This window comes from Scyliorhinus torazame, chromosome 2 (genome assembly GCF_047496885.1).
Source record: "Scyliorhinus torazame isolate Kashiwa2021f chromosome 2, sScyTor2.1, whole genome shotgun sequence".
NCBI lineage: Eukaryota > Metazoa > Chordata > Chondrichthyes > Carcharhiniformes > Scyliorhinidae > Scyliorhinus > Scyliorhinus torazame.
The window spans coordinates 197,029,172-197,054,029 of NC_092708.1; the positions used below are offsets into that span (position 1 = coordinate 197,029,172).

A 24,858-nucleotide genomic window follows, 5' to 3' on the forward strand; every position below is an offset into this window, starting at 1 on the left:
AGTCTCTCAGTCCCCACCTGGTTAAGCTCTCAAAGTGTTTCATACATTGCACAAGACCACCTCTCATTTTTTTTCAACCCCAGAGGACATGCACTCATCCACTCAATCTCTTCTCAAAGGACAATCCTCTCATTCATCCCAGGAAATGAACTTCATGAGTCTTTGATGCACCCTTAGGTATGGAAGCCAAAGTGAGCATAGTATGTCAGGTGTGGTCCCACAGTCGTATCGCAGCAAAATTTCTTTACTATTACAGTCCAAACCCCCCCCCCGCCGTGTAATACTACTTGCCTTCCTCATTATTCACTGTACCTGCAAGTTAATTCTGTAATTCGTGTATGAGGATCCAAGAGCAAATTGGTCAAATACTAGAAGTAATCTATTCAAATCGATTTTAAAATCATCGGCATACTATATAGAGGAGGAATGTGGACAAATGTTTTCAGTGGGATCAGGAACACACCACATGAAAAGATGATGGAACCTGATGCCGTAAATAATATTAAATGGGAGTTGCACAGGTACCCAAGCAACTTAGAGTTATGGACAAAATGTCAGGGTGTGGGACACGGAGCACAGCAGCTCTCTGGAGGAGCCAGCACACCATGACAGGCTGCCTGGCCTCTGTCTGCATTATAAGTTTCTATGGGCTGAGAGGGATTCCCCAATCCCATTCCCCCCCCCCCCCCCTCGCCAGCTAAAATAACCAGTGTTGGGGCAAGCTGGCCATGGGGAACATGAGTTCCCCATGGTTGTTATTGGTTGTTAACAGGCTGGAGGTGGGATTTCTGCCCCACAGGGTCAGCATGTCCCACCTGAAAGAGCTGCCGGCCGATCAGAGGGCAGCAACTTTCTGAAACTTCGGGCCAGAAAGAGGCGTTTGGCAATGGATTGGAACTGGTGAGCATTTAGGGGTCTCAACTTTTGCCAAGCTGGCCGACCCCAGCAACGGTGGCCAGGCGTTTAGAGTCCATGGGAGAAGGGCAACCAAGGAGAGGGCTGGTGATATTTTGGGAGGGGGCCACGATGGGCACAGGGCAAAAGTTAAGCAGCGGCCAACCCTCCACCACCAAGCCATGCAGGAAACCCGCCAGGTTGACCTCTTGGAGTGGACCTCTCCTGCTGCTGATCAAGTGCCAGAAGTTGCTGGATGAGACAATTAACGCCCTCTCAAGGGCCTCAATTGGCCCACTGGTAGTTGGGTGGGTGTATTGCTGGCAGCAGCCACTGTTCCTGATGGAGCTAATCAGAATGCAGAGCTGCTGCCTTCTGACTGGTTGACAGCTCTTTAATGCGAGGTCTGCAATCGTAGGGAAGGCCCATTGCTGCCCAGTTAAGTGCCTGATTGGCAATTAATTCAGACGGCCTTACGAAAAGGCAGCTTTGCCTCGCTCTCCAGCCAATGGATGAGCCCCCCCATCATTCCCATTAAATAACACCCTTTGTGTCCTCCCCATATCGCCACCTAGCTCTGTACCATGAACAAATTTAGTTTCTCTTGGTCGCCTCATCTAAATAATCAATATAGACAATATAAACTGCTAATAGTTGAAGCCCTAGAACTGATCCTTGTGGAAACCCACTGTGAAAAAGCTCTGCCAGCTCAGAAATAGCTCATTTATTCCTACTCCCTGTTCTAAGATTGTTATCCAATCTTCTTTCCATGCTAATATATTCTCCCCAACCTCATGAACCCTAATCTTGTGAGATTGGCTCATCGCCCATGAGGCACAGCGACGAGCTTATCCCCTATGATCTAACCTGATTGGCTTATCCCACACCATGGACAGTGATTGGGTCATTTTCCATGCTGTGTGGTGATTGGCTCATTTCACATGCAGTACAGTGATTGGTTCATCACACACACACACCGTGGACAGTGTTTGAGTCATTTTCCATGCTGTACAGTGATTGGTTCATCACCCATGGTGTACAGTGATTGGCTCATTTCACATGATGTACAGTGTTTGGTTCATCGCCCATGGTGTGTACAGTGATTGGCTCATTTCACATGATGTACAGTGATTGGTTCATCGTCTATGGTGTACAGTGATGAGCTCATTTTTCATGGAGTTGAATAATCCAAGAACAGGGAAGAGAACTACCTTAAAATAAGTTGGCTCCACTTTAAGATGCTATGAAAACAAGGGGAAAGCAGTACCTGAATCAGACGGTCTGTTTACTGTTACAGCAACAAGCACATTAAAGAATTATATATGATGATTATACATTAGGTTTAAAGGTTCATCCACTCACTTCCCAAGCTCCAAAATCTATGATTCAAAAGGGCTTCCCCCAACCCGTCACTGAATTACCTGATCTATACTCAAAAGTACTATTGATTGGGGGAGCTGCTAAAGTTTGCTTCTGCCAACATTCAAGTGTTTTATTCCTCACAAGTTAATTTGGTGAGCTTTGCTACTCTCGAATTAGCTATTTTATCATCATTTTTGCCATTCACCAACTACGCTGCTCAAACTCTCTCCTCCTTAAAACAAAACTGTTAAAAGGGGGAGCAGACACTGGATATACGAAGGGGTTGAAGAGAGACAATTCCAGGCAGTGAGGCCGGGGAGACTGAAGGCACTGCCACTTATGATGAAGAGGATGCGGAGATGCCAGCGTTGCACTGGGGTGAGCACATTAAGAAGCACAATGACAGCCTGGTGTTGTAAGACTTCTTACTTATGATGAAGCAAGGTAAGGGTAGAGGGAGGGGGAAGGGCAGAGGAATTGAATGCTCAGGGAGGTGTGTCAGGCTGAAGGAGGGTCACTGCCCAGGTGGTGATTTGAACACAAGGACCTGTACAACAAATTGCTAACGTCTCATGGCTGCTCCTGTTACAAAGTTCCGAGCAAGCTCTAAGGTTCGATTCATCTCTGTAAATCCACAGAATTGTGAAGCATTACCAAGCATCAGCATCTGTATGTCACAAATAACTTTAGAGCAGAAAATACAAGAAATAGAAGAAAAGGAATCAAGAAAACTGAAGGAGGAACACAATTATTAGATCATGGGTTGGTCATGTATGTTATTTAGCACCAGTGTCTCAATAGTTCAGTTCCTGCGTATGAGGCTATGCTCAATGCCACAGAAGTTTAATTACAACTAACCCTGGCAACACAGCCCCTCCTTACCTTGTGTCCCAACCAGTACCATTGGCATCTCTGTGGTGCTCCGATAGTTAGCCATCCTGGTGTAGTAATAGTAGACCGCATTGAAGCTGTTCTCATCCTCCAGACTGAAGACAAAGATGACAGCGTCCACCCACATTGCGAACTGGAAGAAGATCAGTTTAATCAGTGAGGAACCGGCTGAAGCTGATGAACACGAACAACACCTTTTATTTTATTCCATTCCCTTCACCATTTACCTGCTAACTGACCTCCCCCCCCCCCCCCCAATCAAATAGCAACCCACTCATCTCAGCCCTGTATTCAATAAGAATAAGATGAAGGCAACATAAAACAACATGGGTTCCCTGCACCAGTGAACAACAAGAACCAACAGGTGTGCTTTCCTTATCTCTCTCTCTATAATAATGACTTTTAGCTCATTAAATTCCTGTTGACAATTAAGCATGCAGTTGTTCAACCAGCTCTAATAGTGTAACTTGTAAAGCAGGGTATAAGTTGCGGGTGACACACTGGGTGCTCTCATTTGCTGAACTCTGTTTAATTACTTGTAGCCCATTTTTATACATGCTAATAAAAGTTTGGCTCTAGTTTTTTTCTCACTACGTGGTTAGGACAAGTAACCTCCTGTATTAAATCCATAAACTTCACCATGAGTTCAGACATTTGACATGCAGTTCCAGCATTTTGTATTTCAAAAAAATCCCAAATGCAATGAAATGCCAGGTTCAGATTATGTTGAAATAATTGTAGGCCACTTGACTTTAATTATGATACCAATCAGGCATACGCCTTCAGGTCACCCGTGATTAACAATCCTTTCACCTAAATCTCTCCCCTTCATACAACCTGCTTCAAGAGGAGTATTTTAAAAAACTACTGGACGGCTGTTGAAGGGTTTGAGTCATTCACCCTGGTACCAAGCTCGATATCTGTATACACTACAATGTGGGGAGATGTAGATGACCTAAACTATGCCTGACCTCATCTCGAGGGCTCGCTCACACATGCACACTCTGCCAGAGAAGTGCTCCTGTCACAGTGACTCATCTCACACTTGTTCTTTATCTTTACCCAGCTGGAGTGGATTGTTAGTGGTTTCACTCAAGCATCTAACACAGCTCATCCTGCACAATCTTCACAGTCTCAGTGTCGACCTGTCAAGCCGCCTCAAGAAAAAGCCATTACTGCTCCTCTTATTTGAGTCTTTTTACAGATTTAAACTTGAATTTCTTCATTTGTTTTTAATCAAGAGACACCTTCTCTGTGTGGGTCCCACCCCCACAACCCAAAGATGTGCAGGGTAGGTGGATTGGACACGCTAAATTGCCCCTTAATTGGGAAAAAAAAGAATTGGGCACTTTATTTTTTGTCCCGAAAAGGCACCGTCAAATTTCACCCATTTTGGATTGTAGTGTTGCTCACATTGCCTCTAGAGGAGCTCGCACACAGGGAACACAACTGTGTTCTGAGGTTAACAATCTCAGGCCTTTGAGGAAAATAAACGCTCATTCCCTTTGAAGTAGACAAGTAGATAGTTTAAATCACATCTGTGTCAACCCATTGTAGTACTAAGCCCACTTCTCAGCACCTGGGTTGGGACAGCCCACACCACACACGCACACGAGCAGAAACGAAGTAGTAAACTTGTAACTTTAAACTGCAGTATTTATCAACCAAACCCTTCTGGTCATTGATGAAAAAGACAGACTTCTGTGCAGCAACTCCCAGCTCATACCTCAGCCTACTTCACAGGATCAGAATCACAGAATTGTTATGGTGCCGGAGGAGGCTATTCATCCCATCGGGTCTGCACTGGCACTCCGAAAGAGCATTGTGGCTTAATGCCACTTTCCTGCCTTTTCCGGTGACCCTTAGTGATTAAAATATTGTGTAGGGCTGAGGAAACACCACTTCCTAAAGAAACAAATTATCCTCAGTGGGGGAATGAATCCAGGTACAAATTCCTGCAGTTCCTCTGAAATCTCCTGTCTCTTTACTGCCTCTTGAATTCTCCAAACAAATTCTGGCACTGAGCACATTTCCACTCTCGGTCAGAGTAACAAGTGAAAAAAAATCTAATTTGGTAGTACAGAACTTAAGTATTGCTTAAAAAAGGGGATGCTGTTGAAGTTTTTCATCTTACACTCATCAGGGCAATTCACAAGAATACCAATTGTAAAGGGAACAACAGAGCCGTGTCCTTTGCATTATTGCACCTTTTTCAATTAAACAAAGCACGGGGGCCAGCCATTCCCTGGTTCATTCCCCAGGGCATTGCCTTGACCAGAGTTGACCTGCTTGGTTAGAATTTAAACAAAAGCTTGGTAGCTAGCTATTCCATGGTGCATTCTCCGTGGCAACGCCTTGACTAATCAGAGTCCATTTGCCACCCAATCAGCACTATCTTCTCATGCAGTATAAATTGTTGTTCCCTTTACAGTTTAGTATTATTGTGAATTGCCCTGATGAATGCAAGAGGAAAAGTTTCAAAAGTGTGTCCCTTTTTCAGCAATATTGAAGAGTAGTTACTGTTATAATGTAGGAAATGCAGCAGCTAATTTTAACCCAGTAGCTCCCACCATCAGAATGTGATAAAGACCAGATAATCCATATTGTGATGTTGATTGAGATAAATATTGGCCAGGACACCAGGGAGAACACCCCTGCTCTTCTTCAAAATAATGACCTTTTACATACACCAGAGCAGAAAATGGGGCCTCGATTTAAACTCTCATCCAAACGATGGCAGCAGTGACAGTACAGCACTCCCTCAGTACTCCACTGGAATATTTGCCTTGATTTTTGTAGTCAAGCCCTGGAGTCGGACTTGAACACAGAACCTTGTGACTGGGGGGCAAGAGTGCTACCAGCTAGGCCATGCTGAAATAAAAGCAGAGCCTCCTCTGTGATTTAGAACATAGAACATAGAACAATACAGCGCAGTACAGGCCCTTCGGCCCACGATGTTGCACAGAAACAAAAGCCATCTAACCTACACTATGCCATTATCATCCATATGTTTATCCAATAAACTTTTAAATGCCCTCAATGTTGGCGAGTTCAATACTGTAGCAGGTAGGGCATTCCACGGCCTCACTACTCTTTGCGTAAAGAACCTACCTCTGACCTCTGTCCTATATCTATTACCCCTCAGTTTAAAGTTATGTCCCCTCGTGCCAGCCATATCCATCCGTGGGAGAAGGCTCTCACTGTCCACCCTATCCAACCCCCTGATCATTTTGTATGCCTCTATTAAGTCTCCTCTTAACCTTCTTCTCTCCAACGAAAACAACCTCAAGTCCATCAGCCTTTCCTCATAAGATTTTCCCTCCATACCAGGCAACATCCTGGTAAATCTCCTCTGCACCCGCTCCAAAGCCTCCACGTCCTTCCTATAATGCGGTGACCAGAACTGTACGCAATACTCCAAATGCGGCCGGACCAGAGTTCTGTACAGCTGCAACATGACCTCCCGACTCCGGAACTCAATCCCTCTACCAATAAAGGCCAACACTCCATAGGCCTTCTTCACAACCCTATCAACCTGGGTGGCAACTTTCAGGGATCTATGTACATGGACACCTAGATCCCTCTGCTCATCCACACTTTCAAGAACTTTACCATTAGCCAAATATTCCGCATTCCTGTTATTCCTTCCAAAGTGAATCACCTCACACTTCTCTACATTAAACTCCATTTGCCACCTCTCAGCCCAGCTCTGCAGCTTATCTATATCCCTCTGTAACCTGCTACATCCTTCCACACTATCGACAACACCACCGACTTTAGTATCGTCTGCAAATTTACTCACCCACCCTTCTGCGCCTTCCTCTAGGTCATTGATAAAAATGACAAACAGCAATGGCCCCAGAACAGATCCTTGTGGTACTCCACTTGTGACTGTACTCCATTCTGAACATTTCCCAACAACCACCACCCTCTGTCTTCTTTCAGCTAGCCAATTTCTGATCCACATCTCTAAATCACCCTCAATCCCCAGCCTCCGTATTTTTTGCAATAGCCTACCGTGGGGAGCCTTATCAAACGCTTTGCTGAAATCCATATACACCACATCAACTGCTCTACCCTCGTCTACCTGTTCAGTCACCTTCTCAAAGAACTCAATAAGGTTTGTGAGGCATGACCTACCCTTCACAAAGCCATGCTGACTATCCCATATCATATTATTCCTATCTAGATGATTATAAATCTTGTCTCTTATAATCCCCTCCAAGACTTTACCCACTACAGACGTGAGGCTCACCGGTCTATAGTTGCCGGGGTTGTCTCTGCTCCCCTTTTTGAACAAAGGGACCACATTTGCTGTCCTCCAGTCCTCTGGCACTATTCCTGTAGCCAATGATGACATAAAAATCAAAGCCAAATGGATTCTAGTGCTGGGAATGAGGTCAACATGTAAACTGATGGGTTAAGAAAGCTTTGTGCATCAGTCACTTCTGAGCTGTTACTGAACAAGGTGACATGAGTGACAGAGCATGACAGCAGCACTGAACGACAAGTGCCAGCCTTAATTTTAATGGAGGTCCAGCAGGAAGCACCAGTGACTCGTGCCTGCCCATCATTTCCCTATTAGTTAGACCATCATGAGGAGTTAGCAAACACAAATGCAGCACTTTCCTTTAGGACTGTATGGGGCCACGTGTGGGTGTGTGTGTGGGTGCATGTATAGATAGAGAGAGAGACAGAATGATAGAGAGAGAGAGACACACATACACAGAAAGAGATACAGAGACAAAGAGAGAGACAGACAGGCGGAGACAGAATGAGAGAGAGAGACAGACAGAGACAGAGAGAGAGAAACACAGAGAGAGAGAGATAAACAGAGAGAGACAGGGAGAGAGAAAGAGACACAGAGACAAGGTGAGAGAGACACACAGGCACAGAAAGAAAGAGGGAGACAGAATGAGAGAGAGACAGAGAGACAGAAAGATGGAGACAGAAAGAGGGAGAGAGAGAGACAGAAAGAGGGGGAGAGAGAGAGACAGACAGACAGACAGAGAGAGAGGGAGCCAGAATGAGAGAGTGACAGAGAGAGACAGAGACACACAGAGACAAAGAGAGACAGACAGGCACAGACAGAGACAGAAAGAGGGAGACAGAATGAGAGAGACAGACAGACAGAGACAGAAAGAGAGAGACACACACAGAGAAAGAGACATAGACAAATAGAGAGAGACAGAGAGAGAGAAAGATACAGAGACAAGGTGAGAGAGACAGACACGCACAGAAAGAAAGAGGGAGACAGAATGAGAGAGAGACAGACAGAGAGACAGAAAGAGGGGGAGAGAGGGAGACAGAAAGAGGGGGAGAGAGAGAGACAGGCAGCAAGAGAGAGACAGAGAGAGAGAGACAGAAAGAGGGAGACAGATGAGAGGGACAGAGACACACAGACAGACAGAGAGAGAGAGAGAGAGAGAGAGACAGAAAGAGGGAGATAGAATGAGAGAGAGAGAGACAGACTGACAGAGCCGAAGAGAGAGAGACAGGCATAGACAAAGAGAGACAGAATGAGAGAGAGAGAGAGAAAGAGAGACAGGCAGACAGACACACAAAGACAAACAGGCACAGACAGAGATAAAAAGAGGGAGGTGATGTGTTGGGTGTTCTGGATCACATACAGGTCACCAACACTTGAAGTAGTGCAACACTATTTTATTAAAAGGTTAACTATTTAAACATACTTGAACTGTGGGTAAATACGATACTAGCTTTAACTAAAGACCTTTGCCATGTCCTAACCAGTCGATGCACTCAGCACATGGTGAATGTCTGTGTTGCAGGCTGTGAGCTCTGTGCTCCTAGCTAGCTGCTACTCGAATGAGCGGGAACTCTGATGTCCCCTGTCTTTATAGTGCGTGTGCTCTCACTGGTGATTGGCTGCGGTGTTGTGTAAGTTGATTGGTCCCACTGTGTGTCCATCAGTGCGTGTCTGCACCATGATATACTGGTGTATATTGAGACAGAATGAGGGAGAGAGAGAGGGAGGGAGGGAGAGAGAGAGGGAGTGAGAAAAGGAGACAGAATGAGAGAGAGAGCGAGACAGAGAGTGACACACACACACACACACACAGAAAGAGGCACAGAGACAAAGAGAGAGAGACATACAGGCACAGACAGAGAGAGGGACAGACACAGATAGAGAAAGACAGAAAGAGGGAGACAGAAGGTGAGAGAGAGAGACAGCGAGAGAGAGACAGAAAGAGGGAGAAAGAAGGTGAGAGAGAGAGAGACAGAAAGAGGGAGACAGAAGGAGAGTGAGACAGACAGACAGAGAGAGTGAGAGACAGAGCGAGTGAGGGACAAAGAGAGGGAGACAGAGAGTGTGAGTGACAGAGAGAGTGAGGGACAGAGAGAGTGAGGGACAGAGAGAGTGAGGGACAAAGAGAGAGAGGGACAGAGAGAGAAAGACAGAGAGAGAACGACAGAGAGAAAAAGACAGAGAGAGAAAGACAGACAGAGAGAGACAGGCAGAGAGTGAGTGAGGGGCAGAGAGAGTGAGGGACAGAGAGAGTGAGGGACATAGAGAGTGAGGGACAGAGAGAGTGAGGGACAGAGAGTGAGGGACAGAGAGTGAGGGACAGAGAGTGAGGGACAGAGAGTGAGGGACAGAGAGTGAGGGACAGAGAGTGAGGGACAGAGAGTGAGGGACAGAGAGGGTCAGAGAGAGGGGCAGAGCGAGTGAGGGACAAAGAGAGTGAGGGACAGAGAGAGAGAGAGAGAGAGAGAGAGAGAAAGACAGACAGAGAGACAGGCAGAGAGAGTGAGTGAGGGGCAGAGAGAGTGAGGGACAGAGAGAGTGAGGGACAGAGAGTGAGAGACAGAGAGTGAGAGACAGAGAGTGAGGGACAGAGAGTGAGGGACAGAGAGTGAGGGACAGAGAGTGAGGGACAGAGAGTGAGGGACAGAGAGTGAGGGACAGAGAGTGAGGGACAGAGAGTGAGGGACAGACAGTGAGGGACAGAGAGGGTCAGAGAGAATGAGGGGCAGAGAGAGAGAGAGAAGGGCAGAGAGAGAGAGGAACAGAGTGTGTGAGGGACAGAGTGAGTGAGGGACAGGGTGAGAGAAAGAGAAAGAGAGGGAGACCACAAGAGAGAGACAGAGACAGAAAGAGAGAGAGATGGACAGAGAGACAGAAACACAGAGAGAGAGAGAGAGACAGACAGAAAAAGAGAGACACAGACAGAAAAAGAGAGTGAGGCAAACAGAGAGAGACTTAACACCCAGCGGAACCATCAGGGAAGGGGGTGTAGCAAGGGGGCGGGAGGGGAGAGTGCAGGGGAGGAGAGGGGAGGGTGGAGGGGAGGAGAGGAGGGAGGGGAGAGGGTGTAGGTGATCAGGTGGGGGAGGGAGGAGGTGGTAAGGGAGAAGGAACGAGGGGGAGGGTGGGGGGAGAGAGAGAGGGAGGGGGGGGAGAGAGAGAGGGAGGGAGAGAGTGAGAGGGCGGGAGTGAGCGAGAGAGACAAGGCGCTAGAGTGAGCGAGCGAGGCAGGGCGCCAGAGCGAGCGAGCGAGGCAGCGTGCAAGAACGAGCGAGGCGAGACAGGGCGCAAGAAAGAGCAAGCGAAGCAGGGAGCCAGAGCGAGCGAGCGAGGCAGGGGGCCAGAGTGAGCAAGACAGAGCGCAATAGCGAGCGATCGAGACAGGGCGCTATAACGAGCGATTGAGACAGGGCGCAATAGCGAGCGATCGAGACAGGGCGCTATAACGAGCGATTGAGACAGGGCGCAATAACGAGCCAGCGAGTCAGGGCGCAATAGCGAGCGAGCAAGACAGGGCGCCATAGGGAGTGAGTGAGACAGGGCGCAATAGCGAGTAAGCGAGACAGGGTGCCAGAGTAAGCGAGCAAGACAGGGCACGAGAGCGAGCGAGGCAGGGCGCAATAGCCAGCAAGCTACACAGTGCGCAATAGCGAGCGAGCGAGTCAGGGCGCAACAGCGAGCGAGCGAGACAGAGCGTAAAAGCGAGCGAGCCAGCCAGAGCGTAACAGCGAGCGAGCGAAACAGGACACAACAGCGAGCGAGCGAGACAGAGCGTAACAGCGAGCGAGCTAAACAGGGCACCAGAGCGAGCGAGACAGAGCGCAATAGCGAGCGAGACAGGGCGCTACAGCGAGCGAGCGAAACAGGGCGCAATAGCGAGCGAGCGAGACAGGGCATGAGAGCGAGTGAGCGAGGCAGGGAGCCAGAGCGACGAACGAGGCAGGGCCCCAGAGCGAGCGAGACAGAGCGCAATAGCGAGCAAGACAGGGCGCAATAACGAGCGATTGAGACAGGGCGCTACAGCGAGCGAGCGAAACAGGGCGCAATAGCGAGCGAGGCAGGGCATGAGAGTGAGTGAGCGAGGCAGGGAGCCAGAGCGACGAACGAGGTAGGGCGCCAGAGCGAGCGAACGGAGCAGGGCACCAGAGCGAGTGAGCGAAACAGGACACAACAGCGAGCGTGCGAGGCAGGGCGCAATAGCCAGCAAGCTATACAGTGCGCAAGAGCGAGTGAGTCAGGGCGCAACAGCGAGCAAGCGAAACAGGACACAACAGCGAGCGAGCGAGACAGAGTGCAACAGTGAGCGAGCAAAACAGGACACAACAGCGAGCGAGACAGAGCGCAACAGCGAGTGAGCAAAACAGGACACAACAGCGAGCGAGCGAGACAGAGCGCAACAGTGAGCGAGCAAAACAGGGCGCCAGAGCGACGAACGAGGCAGGGCGCCAGAGCGAGTGAGCGAGGCAGGGAGCCAGAGTGAGTGAGTCAGGGTGCCAGAACAAGCGAGCGAGGCAGGGCGCCAGTGCGAGCGAGTGAGGCAAGGCGCAAGAGCAAGCGATGCAAGGCAGGGCACAAGAACGAGTGAGGCAGGGCGCGAGAGTGAGTGAGGCAAGGCAGGGCGCAAGAACGAGCAAAAGGGGGCAGGGCACAAGAACGAGCAGGAGGCAGTGCAGGGGGCAAGAGCGGGTGAGAGAGCAGGTGAGGTGGGTTGCAAACTGGCGAGGTGGGCTGAGAGAGCGGGCGAGGCGTTACGGGGTACGAGATTGAGTGAGGCGGGGCGTGAGAGCTGGCGAGGTAGGGTGCGAGAACGAGCAAGGTAGGTCGTGAGTGAGAGCAAGCGAGAGGCAGGGGAGGGCGAGCAGGATGCAGAGCGTGGACGAGCGGGAGGCAGAGCAAGGGTGAGCGGGAGGCAGGGCGGGGGCGAGCGGGAGGCAGAACAAGGGCGAACGGGAGGCAGAACGAGGATGAACGGGATTCTGGGCGAGGGCGAGTGGGTGGCAGGGTGAGGGCGAGCGGGCGGCTGGGCGAGGGGGCGGGAGGGCTAGGGCGAGCGGGAGGGAGGGCGGCAGAAAGGGAGGAGAGAGCATGTGAGAGAGAGCTTGTGTGCGAGAGAAAGAGCGTGTGTGCGAGAGAGGGAGTGTGCGTGCGAGAGAGGGAGCATGCGTGCGAGAGAGGGAGCGTGCATGCGAGACAGGAAGCGTGCATACGAGACAGGGATCGTGCATACGAGACAGGGAGCGTGCATACGAGACAGGGAGCGTGCATACGAGACAGGGAGCGTGCATACGAGACAGGGAGCGTGCATACGAGACAGGGAGCATGCGTGCGAGAGAGGGAGCGTGCATGCGAGACAGGAAGCGTGCATACGAGACAGGGATCGTGCATACGAGACAGGGAGCGTGCATACGAGACAGGGAGCGTGCATACGAGACAGGGAGCGTGCATACGAGACAGGGAGCATGCATACGAGTCAGGGAACGTGCATGCGAGACAGGGAGCGTGCGTGCTAGAGAAAGAAAACGAGCGTGAGGTAGAGCGAATGTGTGAGAGAGCATGCGTGCGAGAGAGAGCGTGTGAGAGAGAGCATGCGTGCGAGAGAGAGCGTGCATGCGAGAGGGGGAACATGCCTGCGAGAGGGAGAGCGAAAGTGAGGGAGAGCAGGGCAGCATGGTGGCACAATGGTTAGCATTGCTGCCTCACGGCACCGAGGTCCCAGATTCAATCCCCTATCTGGGTCACTGTCAGTGTGGAGTTTGCACATTCTCCCCGTGTTTGCTTGGGTTTCGCCCCCCACAACCTGAAGACGTGCAGGTTAGGTGGATTGGCCAAGCTAACTTGCCCCTTAATTGGAAAAAATGAGTTGGGTACTCTAAATTTATTTTTAAAAAAATGAAAGTGAAGGAGAGCGACAGTGAAGGAGAGCGACAGTGAATGAGAGTGAACGCGAAGGAGAGCGAACGCGAAGGAGAGCGAATGCGAGGGAGATAGTGTGTGAGATAAAGTGTCAGGGAGACGCCGCGCGAAGGAGGGACGGCACACGAGGGACAGACGGCACGCGAGGGAGATACACGGTGCCTGAGAGAGATACACGGTGCTTGAGGGAGAGACATCGAGTGTGAGTGAGAGAGAGACAGAGTGTGACAGTGAGAGAGCTTTAGTGTGAGAGAGAAAGAGAGGTGTGTGAGAGAAAGAAAAGAGTCTGTGTGAGAAAGAGGGAGAGAGAGATAGTGATCGTAAAATAGATCACCAAAATGTCACAGTATGACTTCCAGAGATTGTCAATGGCGCAGAGCTGAGGGAAGATTCCCAGTTTCTCCAAGTAATGATTAACAAATTCAATCAGAAAATGTGGAGAAGCCTCTTTGCCCAGAGATGGGTAATGTGGAACTTGCCAGCACAGGGAGGGGTTGAGGCACATTTAAAGGGAAACTGAATATGAACTGCATATTCCTTCCTGAGCTGTAAATTTAATGTAGACTTCTTGGCTTGGAAATTAAAATGAAAAAATTGTCAGTAGAAACACAATTAATATTTTTAAGATGCTTTTTTGTGTAAATAAGCTAAATTCCTAATAGTAGGATATAGCACAGCATGGTACAGCACGAGTCGTGTGCACCAGATGGATTAACTCATCCATGCTGGCACTCACTGATTAACCAGTCTTGAGCCAAAAACAGAAGGTGGAAAAGGATTGGAGGGATAATCTGTCACTGTTTCATTTTCAGAAGACAAGCTAATATTAGCAAGACTTGCCTTCAAAATACAGAATCAAGAATAATCAAAGATTAGGGTGCCATTTGTAAATATTAATTACCTGAGGAATTTTATTTTGCAAATTGTTATAACCTGCCTACTTACCATTGGCTGGGGACTAATGACTATCCCACAATCCTGTGGGAGTATGAGCTTCCCCAATGAGGGGGGCGGAGAAACCACTAGTAAACTCCTAGTATAAATAAAGCTGGCCAGTTCAGGAACCAGAGGAAGGAGTATGTAGCAAGGGAAGTTACTGCTACTGTTATGTATATATGTTATAGTAAATAAATGTTATTACTTTGTATCCTTAAAACTCGTGCTGGATTCTTCGTGGCCCTTACAAAACAAATTGACTCCAGAATAAATTCAGCAACTCCAATGTGTTCACCTGCATGTTATCAGATTGCATGGTGGCAGTCACTGAAATCCAGATACTTGGAATTTACTCTGTATCTCCTCCCATTCCCACCTATGCCGACACTGATTTTTCCTGGGCACAGTTCCAGGAAACTGGTAGTGCTGGAACTCTGCCAACTGGCGATTCTTAATATGTAAAATCAGACAAGGAGGCACTTCAACTTTTATTCATACATGAGATGTGGGTTTTGCTGGCTAGGCCAGTATTTATTTCCCATCCTTAATTGCCGTTGAGAAGTGGTGCTGAGTTGCCTTCTTCAACTGCTGCAGCCCATGTGGTGTAGGTACACCCACTGTGCTGTTAGGGTTGGAGTCCCAGCAATAGTGAACGAATTGCAATATATTTCCAACCAAAGAGAAAATGCTGGAAATGCTCAGCGGGTCTGGCAGCCTCTGTAGGGAGTGAAAAGAGGTAACTTTTCGAGTCCAGGTGACCTTTTGTCAAACATACATTTCCAAGTCAGGATGGCGAGTGGCTTGGAGGGAAATTTCCAGAAGGTGGTGTTTTCATGTGTCTGCTCCCCTCGTCCTTCTGGATGGTAGTGGTCGTGGGTTTGGAAGGTGCTGCCTGAGGAACCTTGATGACTTCCTGCAGTGCATCTTGTAGATGGTACGCACGGTGCCACTGTGCATCGGTGGTGGAGGGACTGAATGTTCATGGAAGGGAAGCCAATCAAGCAGGATATTTTGTTCTGGATGGTGTCAAGCTTTTGCAGTGTTGTTGGGGCTGCACTAATTCAGGCAAGTGGAGAGTATTCTATCATACTGCTGACTTGTGCCTCGTAGATGGTGGACTGGCTTTGGGGAGGCAGCTGGTGAGTTACTTGCCGCAGGATTCCTAACTTCTGATCTACTCTGTTAGACATGGTATTCATATGGATAGTCCAGTTCAGTTTCTGGTCAATGGTCACCTCCAGGATGTTGATAGTGGGGGACTCAGTGATGGTAATGCCTTTGTATGTCAAGGGGCATTGGTTAGATTCTCTCTTGTTGAAGATGGTCATTGCCTGGCATGACTGTTAGTTGTCACTTGTCAGCCAAAGCCTGAATATTGTCCAAGTCTTGCTGCATTTGGACATGGACTGTTTCATTATCTGAGGAATCGCGAATGGAGCTGGACATTATGCAGCCATCAGCGAACACCCCCATTTCTTTTTTTAAAATTTCTTTTAAAAAAAAATATTTTTTTTTTCTTTTCTATAATTTTAGAATACCCAATTCATGTTTCCAATTAAGGGGTAATTTAGTGTGGCCAATCCACCGACCCTGCACATTTTTTGGGTTGTGGGGGCGAAACCCACGCAAACACGGAGAGAATGTGCAAACTCCACACGGACAGTGACCCAGAGCCGGGATCGAACCTGGGACCTCGGCGCCGTGAGGCAGCAGCACTAACCACTGCACCACCGTGCTGCCAAACATCCCCATTTTTGACCTTATGATGGAAGGAAGGTCACTGTTGAAGCAGCTGAAAGATGGTTGGGCCTAGGAAATTCTGCTTATTGGAGTGCTCTCTGCCAAATGCTCCATATGTGTTTCTGATGATGTGGGGTTATTTCTTTTTTGAGGGGGGGGGGCACTGTGGAACAGCGAGGCATGGAAAACCCTGCTGCTCCCTCCACAGTCAAGGGGCAATACAGCACTCTACTGGGAGTTTGCTACAGAGTACCACGGGAATGGGACTAACTAATCCTCCTGCTTCAAACCTCATCACACATTTCTGTGTAATTTGCAAAATATATGGCAATCCCAAGGTTTCAACATCTTAGGAGTGTACCAAGCAATACAAGTAATGCCCAGTACAATCCCTGATGGGGTTTAAAGATGATCAGCATACATCTCAGCCGAGCCCTGTATCTCGGCCTGGATAGCAAAAATGGTTGGTTGGACCAGGTGTCAGATGCTCTCAGAAACTATTACTGTGGGCAGCACGGAAGCACAGTGGTTAGCACTGTTGCTTCACAGCTCCAGGGTCCCAGGTTCGATTCCCGGCTTGGGTAACTGTGCGGAGTCTGCACGTTCTTCCCGTGGGTTTCCTCTGGGTGCTTCGGTTTCCTCCCACAGTCCAAAGATGTGCAGGTTAGGTGGATTGGCCATGATAAATTGCCCCTTAGTGTCCCAAATGGTTAGCTGGGGTTACTGGGTTATGGGGATTGGGGGGAGGTGTGCGCTTCCAAGGGCCGGTGCAGACTCGATGGGCCGAATGGCCTCGTTCTGCCCTGTACATTCTATGATTCTATAAAACTATAAACCTCATTTAAAACAATTGGGAAGTTGTGGCTGCATCCTTATAGCAGGACGCACAGAAATAATTCTGACTGTGCTACCGTGGACTTTTATGACATAAAAACTGGCGCCGCACTTGGACCGATTCCACTACCGTTGTGGGGCTGGCACCGGTGCTGCATAGAACACAATCGATTCCAATGAAAAATGGTGCGGGATTCGCCGGGTCCGTGATTGACACTCGGGAGGCTGACAAGCTGCAGCCGCATATACACATTACAATCCCCACACACACACATCCCAGCCAACAAGATGGCACTGGATGTGCTGGAGTGTGCCCATACAGCTGAGGTTGGCTGGGGCCAGAGGGACCCATGGGGGGCACCTATACGACCCATGGCACTAAGTTCACAGTGGGTTGTTAGCGGTATGCGCAGCTGCATGGCTGCCTCCCGGCTGCAGCAATGGTGTTCCGTGCTCATCCACCCCGACCCCACTGCCCAACTCCTAGCCACCCCCTACTACTACCCCCAGCCCTGGAAGAAGCCCCCGGCCAGCGGCACAACTGTCAGCACACTATGACGATGTTGGACACCTTCCGTATCCCCTCTCTCTCCCTCAGCAGCCGCCACACCCTTCCATGATTTTTAAAAGCACAAGTGAACCACACCGTCAGGACCTTGACCCATTGGAGGTGGAGAATCGTGGAGAATACCGGGTCGGGCCCGCTAATGATATGCAAATGGTGTCTACTGTACATGCATTCCGGAATGCGTTGCCGCCATTGTTGAAGTGCTGGAGCATTGTGATGTCGGTGTCAGAACCGATTCTCCGCCCAATTGCCTTTCCCAATTTTGGTGTCGGCTAACGAAGAGTCCTGCTGAGGATCTATAACCACAGAAATATTATCGCACAGAAAGTGGCCATTCAGCCCATTGTGTCTGTGTTGGACAAAAAGAGAGAAAAAAGAAACTAGCAGCTCATTTTACCCCCACTGTCCAGCAACTGGTCTGTAGCCTTGCTGGTTACAGCTCTTCAGGTGCAGATCCAGGCACCTTTGAAATGAGTTGAGCATTCCAGCCTTAACCACCAACTTTAGGCAGCAAATTCCAGACACCCACCACCCTCTGTGTGCAAAATATTTTCCTCATGTCCCCTCTAGTTCTTCTGCCAATCATCTTAAATCTATGCCCCCTTCGGTAACTGACCCCTCAGCTAGGGGAAACAAGTCTTTCCAATCCGGTTGCCTCATAACTTTGTACTTCTCAATTAGGTCACCCCCTCAGCCCCCTCTGTTCGAAAGAAAACAACCCTAACCGATCCAAGCTTTCCTCATAGCAGCAATTTTCAAGCCCCAACAACATTTTTGTAAATCTCCTCTGCACTCTCTCCAGAGCAATCATGTCCTTCCTGTAATGTGGTGATCAGAACTGTACACACAATTCCTGCTGCGTCCTAGCCAGCATTTTATACAGTTCCAGCATTACATCCGCTGGCTTTTAAAGCAGACCAAGGCAGGCCAGCAGCACGGTTCAATTCCCGTACCAGCCTCCCCGAACAGGCGCCGGAATGTGGTGACTAGGGGCTTTTCACAGCAACTTCATTTGAAGCCTACTTGTGACAATGAGCGATTTTCATTTAATTTCATTTCACATTCTTTGTTTTGTATTCAATACCTCAACCAATAATGGAAACATTCCATATGCTTTCTTTACCACCTTATCCACCTGTCCTGCCACCTTCAGGACATGCACCACAAGTTCTCTCACTTCATCTACCCTTTTCAATATCTTTCTGTTTACTGTGCATTTCCTAGCTTTGTTTGCCCTCTCCTCCTCTCACAGAATCACAGAATTATTACGGCACAGAAGAGAGACACATTGTGTCTGCATCAGATCACCAAACGAGCATCATGACTTAGTGTCATTTTCCTGCCTTTTCTCCGTACCCCTGAACATTGTTTCTATTTAAATAATCATCAAATGCCCTCTTGAATGCCTCAATTGAACCTGCCTCCACCATACCTTCCAGCAGTGCATTCCAGACCCGCTTTTCGGGATTGAATTCTATTTGCCACTTTTCCGTCCACTAAACAAAATCATTGATCTAACCATTGATATAGTACAGTCGACTGCTATCCTCTTCACTATCAATTACACCGCAAATGTTTGTGTCATCTGAAAATTTACCAATCTTGCGTCCCACATTTAAGTGCAAATCATTAATATGTACAACAAACTGTAAGGGCCCCAACAGTGAGCCCTGTGAAACACCACTGACAACCGTTTTCCATTCACAAATCCATCCATCAACCATTAATTACCCTTTGTTTCCTGTCACTGAGACAATGTTAGATCCAACTTGCCAAATTCCCCTGAATCCCGTGAGATTGCACTTTTCGCACCAGTCGGCTACCTTGTCAACCATCTGACAAAAATCCATGTAGATAACACCCATGACATTATCCCCATCAATCCTCCTCGTTATTTCCTCAAAAAGATTGATCAAGTTAGTAAGACACGATCTTCCCTCAACAAAACCATGCTGACTATCCCTGATCAATTCATGCTTTTCCAAGTGACCTGTCTCTCAGAATTGATTCCAATAATCTGTCTTATTCCATTAGATCTATTCTTTAAGAAAATTTAGAAATTCATTCCCCCTCCACCCAGTCCATGTTTTCACAAGATGCCCCATCTTGACCTGTGAGCCATGACAGGAGGGTGGGTATCCAATCACAGGCCATCCACACTGCACTGGTCCCATTATCTAAAGTTTATGCCTTTTGGCAAGAATTTCCAGTAGGTCACCAGGAGCTGGTTTGACTGCTGAATGGGTTACTGAGTAACCAAAGCAAATTGTTAGGCGTGCTAAAGGCAGGGGGATCAAATCATAAACCCAATTACACAAACACCTGATATAAGTGAAACACAAGGCTGACCAGAGAGCATCAAATGGAATGGTGTTTTAGAGATTTTATTATTATTTATTTATTGACTTACTTCCTTACTTTATTTTACTTTACCCAAAAGCAGAGGCACCCAGATTCCCATTGGCAAAGCAAGATTACATTTCGAAAACTGTATTCATAACAAACTCAAAAATGGATTCAATTCTGATCGCAATTTAATTCTTGTATAAACCAACTTAATCTCCCAGAATGGAAAAGTTCCACGTGGCTCATTTTCACATTGTATAATAAAGAACTTTTATCCTCTATTGGAAAACAAATGATCTCAGCAGCATTTTCAAACAGTATGTTGTAATACAGCTTGCTGTGCAAGTAATCCGCAGATACAGATTGTTTCATTTTGCCTGTTTGAATGGCAGAGCCACATTGCCTGCTGCAGTACCTACCTGTGCCTCTGGAGGCCCCCCTTCATCTCTGATCAGCAGTAGGTAACTCTGGCCGTCCACCACAATCTCTTTCTTAAAGCGTCCACCTGTCACAGAAACAGGTTATTGTGAAAGGCAAAACACGGTCAACAGCACATACATCACAACCACACACAGCAAGATACCAACTACAGGGCATGTACAGCAAAGGATGGATTACTGGTAACACAGTGACAGATGGTTGATAATGGCTGGGAAGGGACAGACAAGTTGTGATATGATGGATGGCTCATTTTGTCTATTCTACTGGCAAATTATAAAAAGAAATATCACATATATATATATATATATATATACACATTAAATTATAAAAAGAGCTATCATATATATATATATATATACACATATATGTCAAAGACCCCATTGTGCACAATGTGGATCATGATTTCCTGATGTGGGGCCCCCAAAGGTAGTTCTATATTTTGATACAAAGTTGGTTGGATCAATGGCTTTCAGCCGGTACTTTTAACTCAGAAGTGTTCAATTTACCTGATTTTCACTGTCCCATGCACCATTATCTGACTACTTCTAAGCCTCATTTCAGAAGCACTGCTCTGCAACCACTTTAAGCATGAGAGAAGCTAGTTTCTGCTCAAGAGAAAAGCTTGACATTTGTTGGATTTACGTCAGTCAGAGGCAAAGCATCAGTCATACTAACACTGCATAACACAATACCTCTAGATTTCCTGATGCAACCACCCACACAGTCTTCTTTTGTCAACGAGACGTGACTCTCATTCTGCCTGTCAATGCATCGATTTGAGAACATCTCAAGGGCACTGGAAAAATGTAGGGCACCCCAGGAAGACTGGGTCTGTGACCTTGTACAAAATATTTAACGTGGGTCAGTACCTTTTATCTGAGCTTTGCCCTCACAGTGATACTTTCACAAACAGGAAAGAAAATAAAAAAAGGACATCCTTGAACATCCTTCTGAGTGCATCCCGTTCTCCTGAATTCTTCCACGTACCAATATCTGAAGCAGCATTCATTCTGTCCTCAACTCTCATAGTGAATTGGTACCAGTGAACAAGTGAGCAGGGAAAATATTATGTAAACTGGTAAAGGTTGCCCACGCTGGCATTTAGGACAGTGTAATCGGAATTATATAACAGAGAGACTTGGGCCGTAACATTTGGTTCAGTACAAGTTGAAGTAACAATGAAGAGGCGCAATTAGCCAGTTCGACTGACAGACAGGTTTCATGAACTTCCCAGAATGCTTTTTGTCAAAAAAAGGAAAAAGTCTGTTATATGCAGCGAATGAGCGAAATAAAAGTGACAGTGAGACAATTTTAAGAGTGACAAATTAAGAGGAAAACTGCTGCTCCAAATAGCAGGACGCAAGTTAACATGTGTGCAAGCCTCAATGATTGGTATTCCTGTTCAGACAAGAAGAGCGTTCCTGTACAATTCAGGCAGGGTTCCATCGCCTTTTACATGGAGGAATGAACCGCTACCTCACCCATGACTCAGAACATTTTTATTCAAAGAACAAAGAAAAGTACAGCACAGGAACAGGCCCTTCGGCCCTCCAAGCCTGTGCCGACCATGCTGCCCGTCTAAACTAAAATCTTCTACACTTCCGGGGTCCGTATCCCTCTATTCCCATCCTATTTATGTATTTGTCAAGATGCTCCTTAAATGTCACTATCGTCCCTGCTTCCACCACCTCCTCCGGTAGCGAGTTCCAGGCACCCACTACCCTCTGTGTAAAAAAACTTGCCTCGTACATCTCCTCTAAACCTTGCCCTTTGCACTTTACACCTGTGCCCCCTAGTAATTGAACCCTCTACCCTGGGAAAAACCTCTGACTGTCCACTCTGTCTATGCCCCTCATAATTTTGTGGATCTCTATCAGGTCGCCCCTCAATCTCCGTCATTCCAGTGAGAAACAACCGAGTTTATTCAACAGCTCCTCATAGCTAATGCCCTCCATACGAGGCAACATTCTGGTAAATCTCTTCTGCGCCCTCTCTAAAGCCTCCACATCCTTCTGGTAGTGTGGCGACCAGAATTGAACACTATACTCCAAGTGTGGCCGAATTAAGGTTCTATACAGCTGCAACATGACTTGCAACAATGCCCCGGCCAATGAAGGCAAGCATGCCGTATGCCTTCTTGACTACCTTCTCCACCTGTGTTGCCCCTTTCAGTGACCTGTGGACCTGTACACCTAGATGTCTCTGACTTTCAATACTCCTGAGGGTTCTCCCATTCACTGTATATTCCCTACCTACATTAGACCTTCCAAAATGCATGACCTCATATTTATCCAGATTAAACTCCATCTGCCATCTCTCCGCCCAAGTCTCCAAACAATCTAAATCCTGCTGTATACTCTGACAGTCCTCATCGCTATCCGCAATTCCACCAACCTTTGTGTCGTCTGCAAACTTACTAATCAGAGCAGTTACATTTTTCTCCAAATCATTTATATATACTACAAACAGCAAATGTCCCAGCACTGATACCTGCGCAACACCACTAGTCACAGCCCTCCAATCAGAAAAGCATCCTTCCATTGCTACTCTCTGCCTTCTATGACCTAGCCAGTTCTGTATTCATCTTGCCAGCTCACCCCTGATCCCGTGTGTCTTCACCGCTTGTACCAGTTCTTTTAATTCTGCTCCTACAAGTACAAGAACCACCGAGGCCAGCACTATGGAAGCAGGAGCATTTATCAAAGGCCACCTGCATTCAGTGAGGATTTTCCACTCAGCCCCCAATCCGGAACTGATTGACCAAAACAAACAGCTTTGGGGTGAATTATGCTTTGCATCTCCCAATTGCAGGATTGACTCTACCCAAACTTGCACCAAGTGCCGTTCATCCATCACTGCTGTTTTTGGAAATTACACTGGCTTATTTTAAAATTTTCATTCTTTTGGTCAAATTTCGCCAAGGCCAGATTTCTTCAGCTGATCTTGGTGCAAAGCTCCTGAATTCTCTCTCTAAACCTCTCTGCCTCTCTTTCCTCTTCTAATTTACTCCTTAAAACCTGCCTCTTTTACCAAGATCACCAGTCCGAATATCTGCTTATGTCGCTCTAGGTCTACTTTTGACCGATACCGCTCCAGTGGAACACCTTGGGATGCTTTACTACATTAAAGGTGCTATATAAATACAAGTTGTTATAAATAGCTTACTTTCCGGCCAGAAAGTTAACACAAAGCTCTCATTGTCCGGTTAAAGTTAAATCCCAAATATAAACAAAAAATGCTGGGAATACTCAGGTCAGGTTGAAAATCCTGTGGAGAGAGAAACAGAGTTACTGCTTCACGTTGATGGTGAAGGCCATTCACACCAATACCTGCTGAGTATTTCCAGCACTGTCTGTTTACCTTTGAGAGTTCAAGCATTTTGCTTCAATCAGTGAGGTTAAATCGTAGACTCAGCGATGCAGCAAATTCTGCTACATTGTGCGACCTGGCATCTTTAATTATTTTTGCAAGTGACAATGAGAAAGAGGTATGCCACATTTGCTGTAAAGGAGGACCCTGGATTCTCTAACAGAGGGCGATGATGCTGGACTGCAGCTCTGGTAACTCATTTAAATTAAGCACAATATTATACCCTTGCAACAGAGGAAAGGAGAATGACAGAACAGTGTTGTGTTATGCTGCTTCGGATAACACAGGCTGCTACTTGATGCAGTCTTTTCTAAAGGATGCTCCAGACTCTGAAATGAGTTCAACGTGTTTATTAACACAGTTCTCAAATGAGTTAGACTCTCTGATAATCTAACTGTAGTAACTCAGTCTAACTGTACCAGCTTGCTCTAAGCCACGTGCTGGGGTGTGATGCTGCCGATCAACCCTGTCTAACTCTCTAGATGTCTGTCTGTGGAAAGAGGCAGGGTGTGAGTGCCTCATCCCTTTTATAGTGTTTATTTCATGCCCCCTTGTGGTGATGCCACCTCTGAGTATCCTGACTGCCCATTGGTTGTGTCCTATTCTGAGTGTTCATTGATTGCATGTTTGCATATCATGACAAACAGCACAAATGAATCTGTTGCATACGTGCCAGAAATAAGGCCAATGCACAGGAGGGGATGCTGATGTAGATTGTGCTCTGTGCCATATGTTTGCAGCCTGCATGCAGGAACTATGAGTCAGTAAGACCAGTCTGCCAGAGTGAAATTATTGTTGAACACAGATCACATGCAAACTGAGGGTAAGAGAAGAGAAAATGAGCTGTTGGGCATTCTCCTCCTTAAATATTAGTTTTTTTTTAAAGCTTTATATGCGGTGCAACAGGTTTTTTTTTAATTAAAAGTTTGATCCTTGAAAGTTGCAGCCTCCTTTGCAAAGGTTAACTGTTCATCAAGTCTCTGTGGGTTGGCTGCTGATCACAATCCAGCAGCCACCTCCACAAAAAGCATACATGAGGACATCTGCTGAATCCTGGATCGATCTCGGATATGCTGCACTCCACAGTAAGTTGGCTCACACAGGATGAATGATGGCTTGGGTGAAGCGCCCGGGAGCTGCCAGCACTTTTGTAATAGTGCACCATAGCAAAAGCTCTGGCAGAGTGGGAGAAAAATATGGGGGACAAATACTTATTAATAAAAATTGAGTCGACGCATCTACAATCTTAGCTCTAAGTGGTTCCGGCAGTACTCCCCTTCAATCCTACAGATGT

The 24,858-nt window shown here is 47.3% G+C and overlaps 1 protein-coding gene across 8 annotated transcripts in view; it reads right to left on the minus strand.

Moving 5' to 3' along the window:
• agap1 (ArfGAP with GTPase domain, ankyrin repeat and PH domain 1) overlaps positions 1 to 24,858 on the minus strand; it is a 1,093,107-nt gene that overhangs the window by 477,326 nt on the left and 590,923 nt on the right. For all 8 annotated transcript variants that reach the window (XM_072482227.1, XM_072482220.1, XM_072482237.1 and 5 more), the window contains 2 exons: positions 20,174 to 20,259; positions 3,139 to 3,280 (listed from right to left, as the gene is read on the minus strand). In XM_072482227.1, coding sequence (XP_072338328.1) covers positions 3,139 to 3,280; positions 20,174 to 20,259 — 228 coding nt within the window. The remainder of the gene's footprint in view (positions 1 to 3,138; positions 3,281 to 20,173; positions 20,260 to 24,858) is intronic.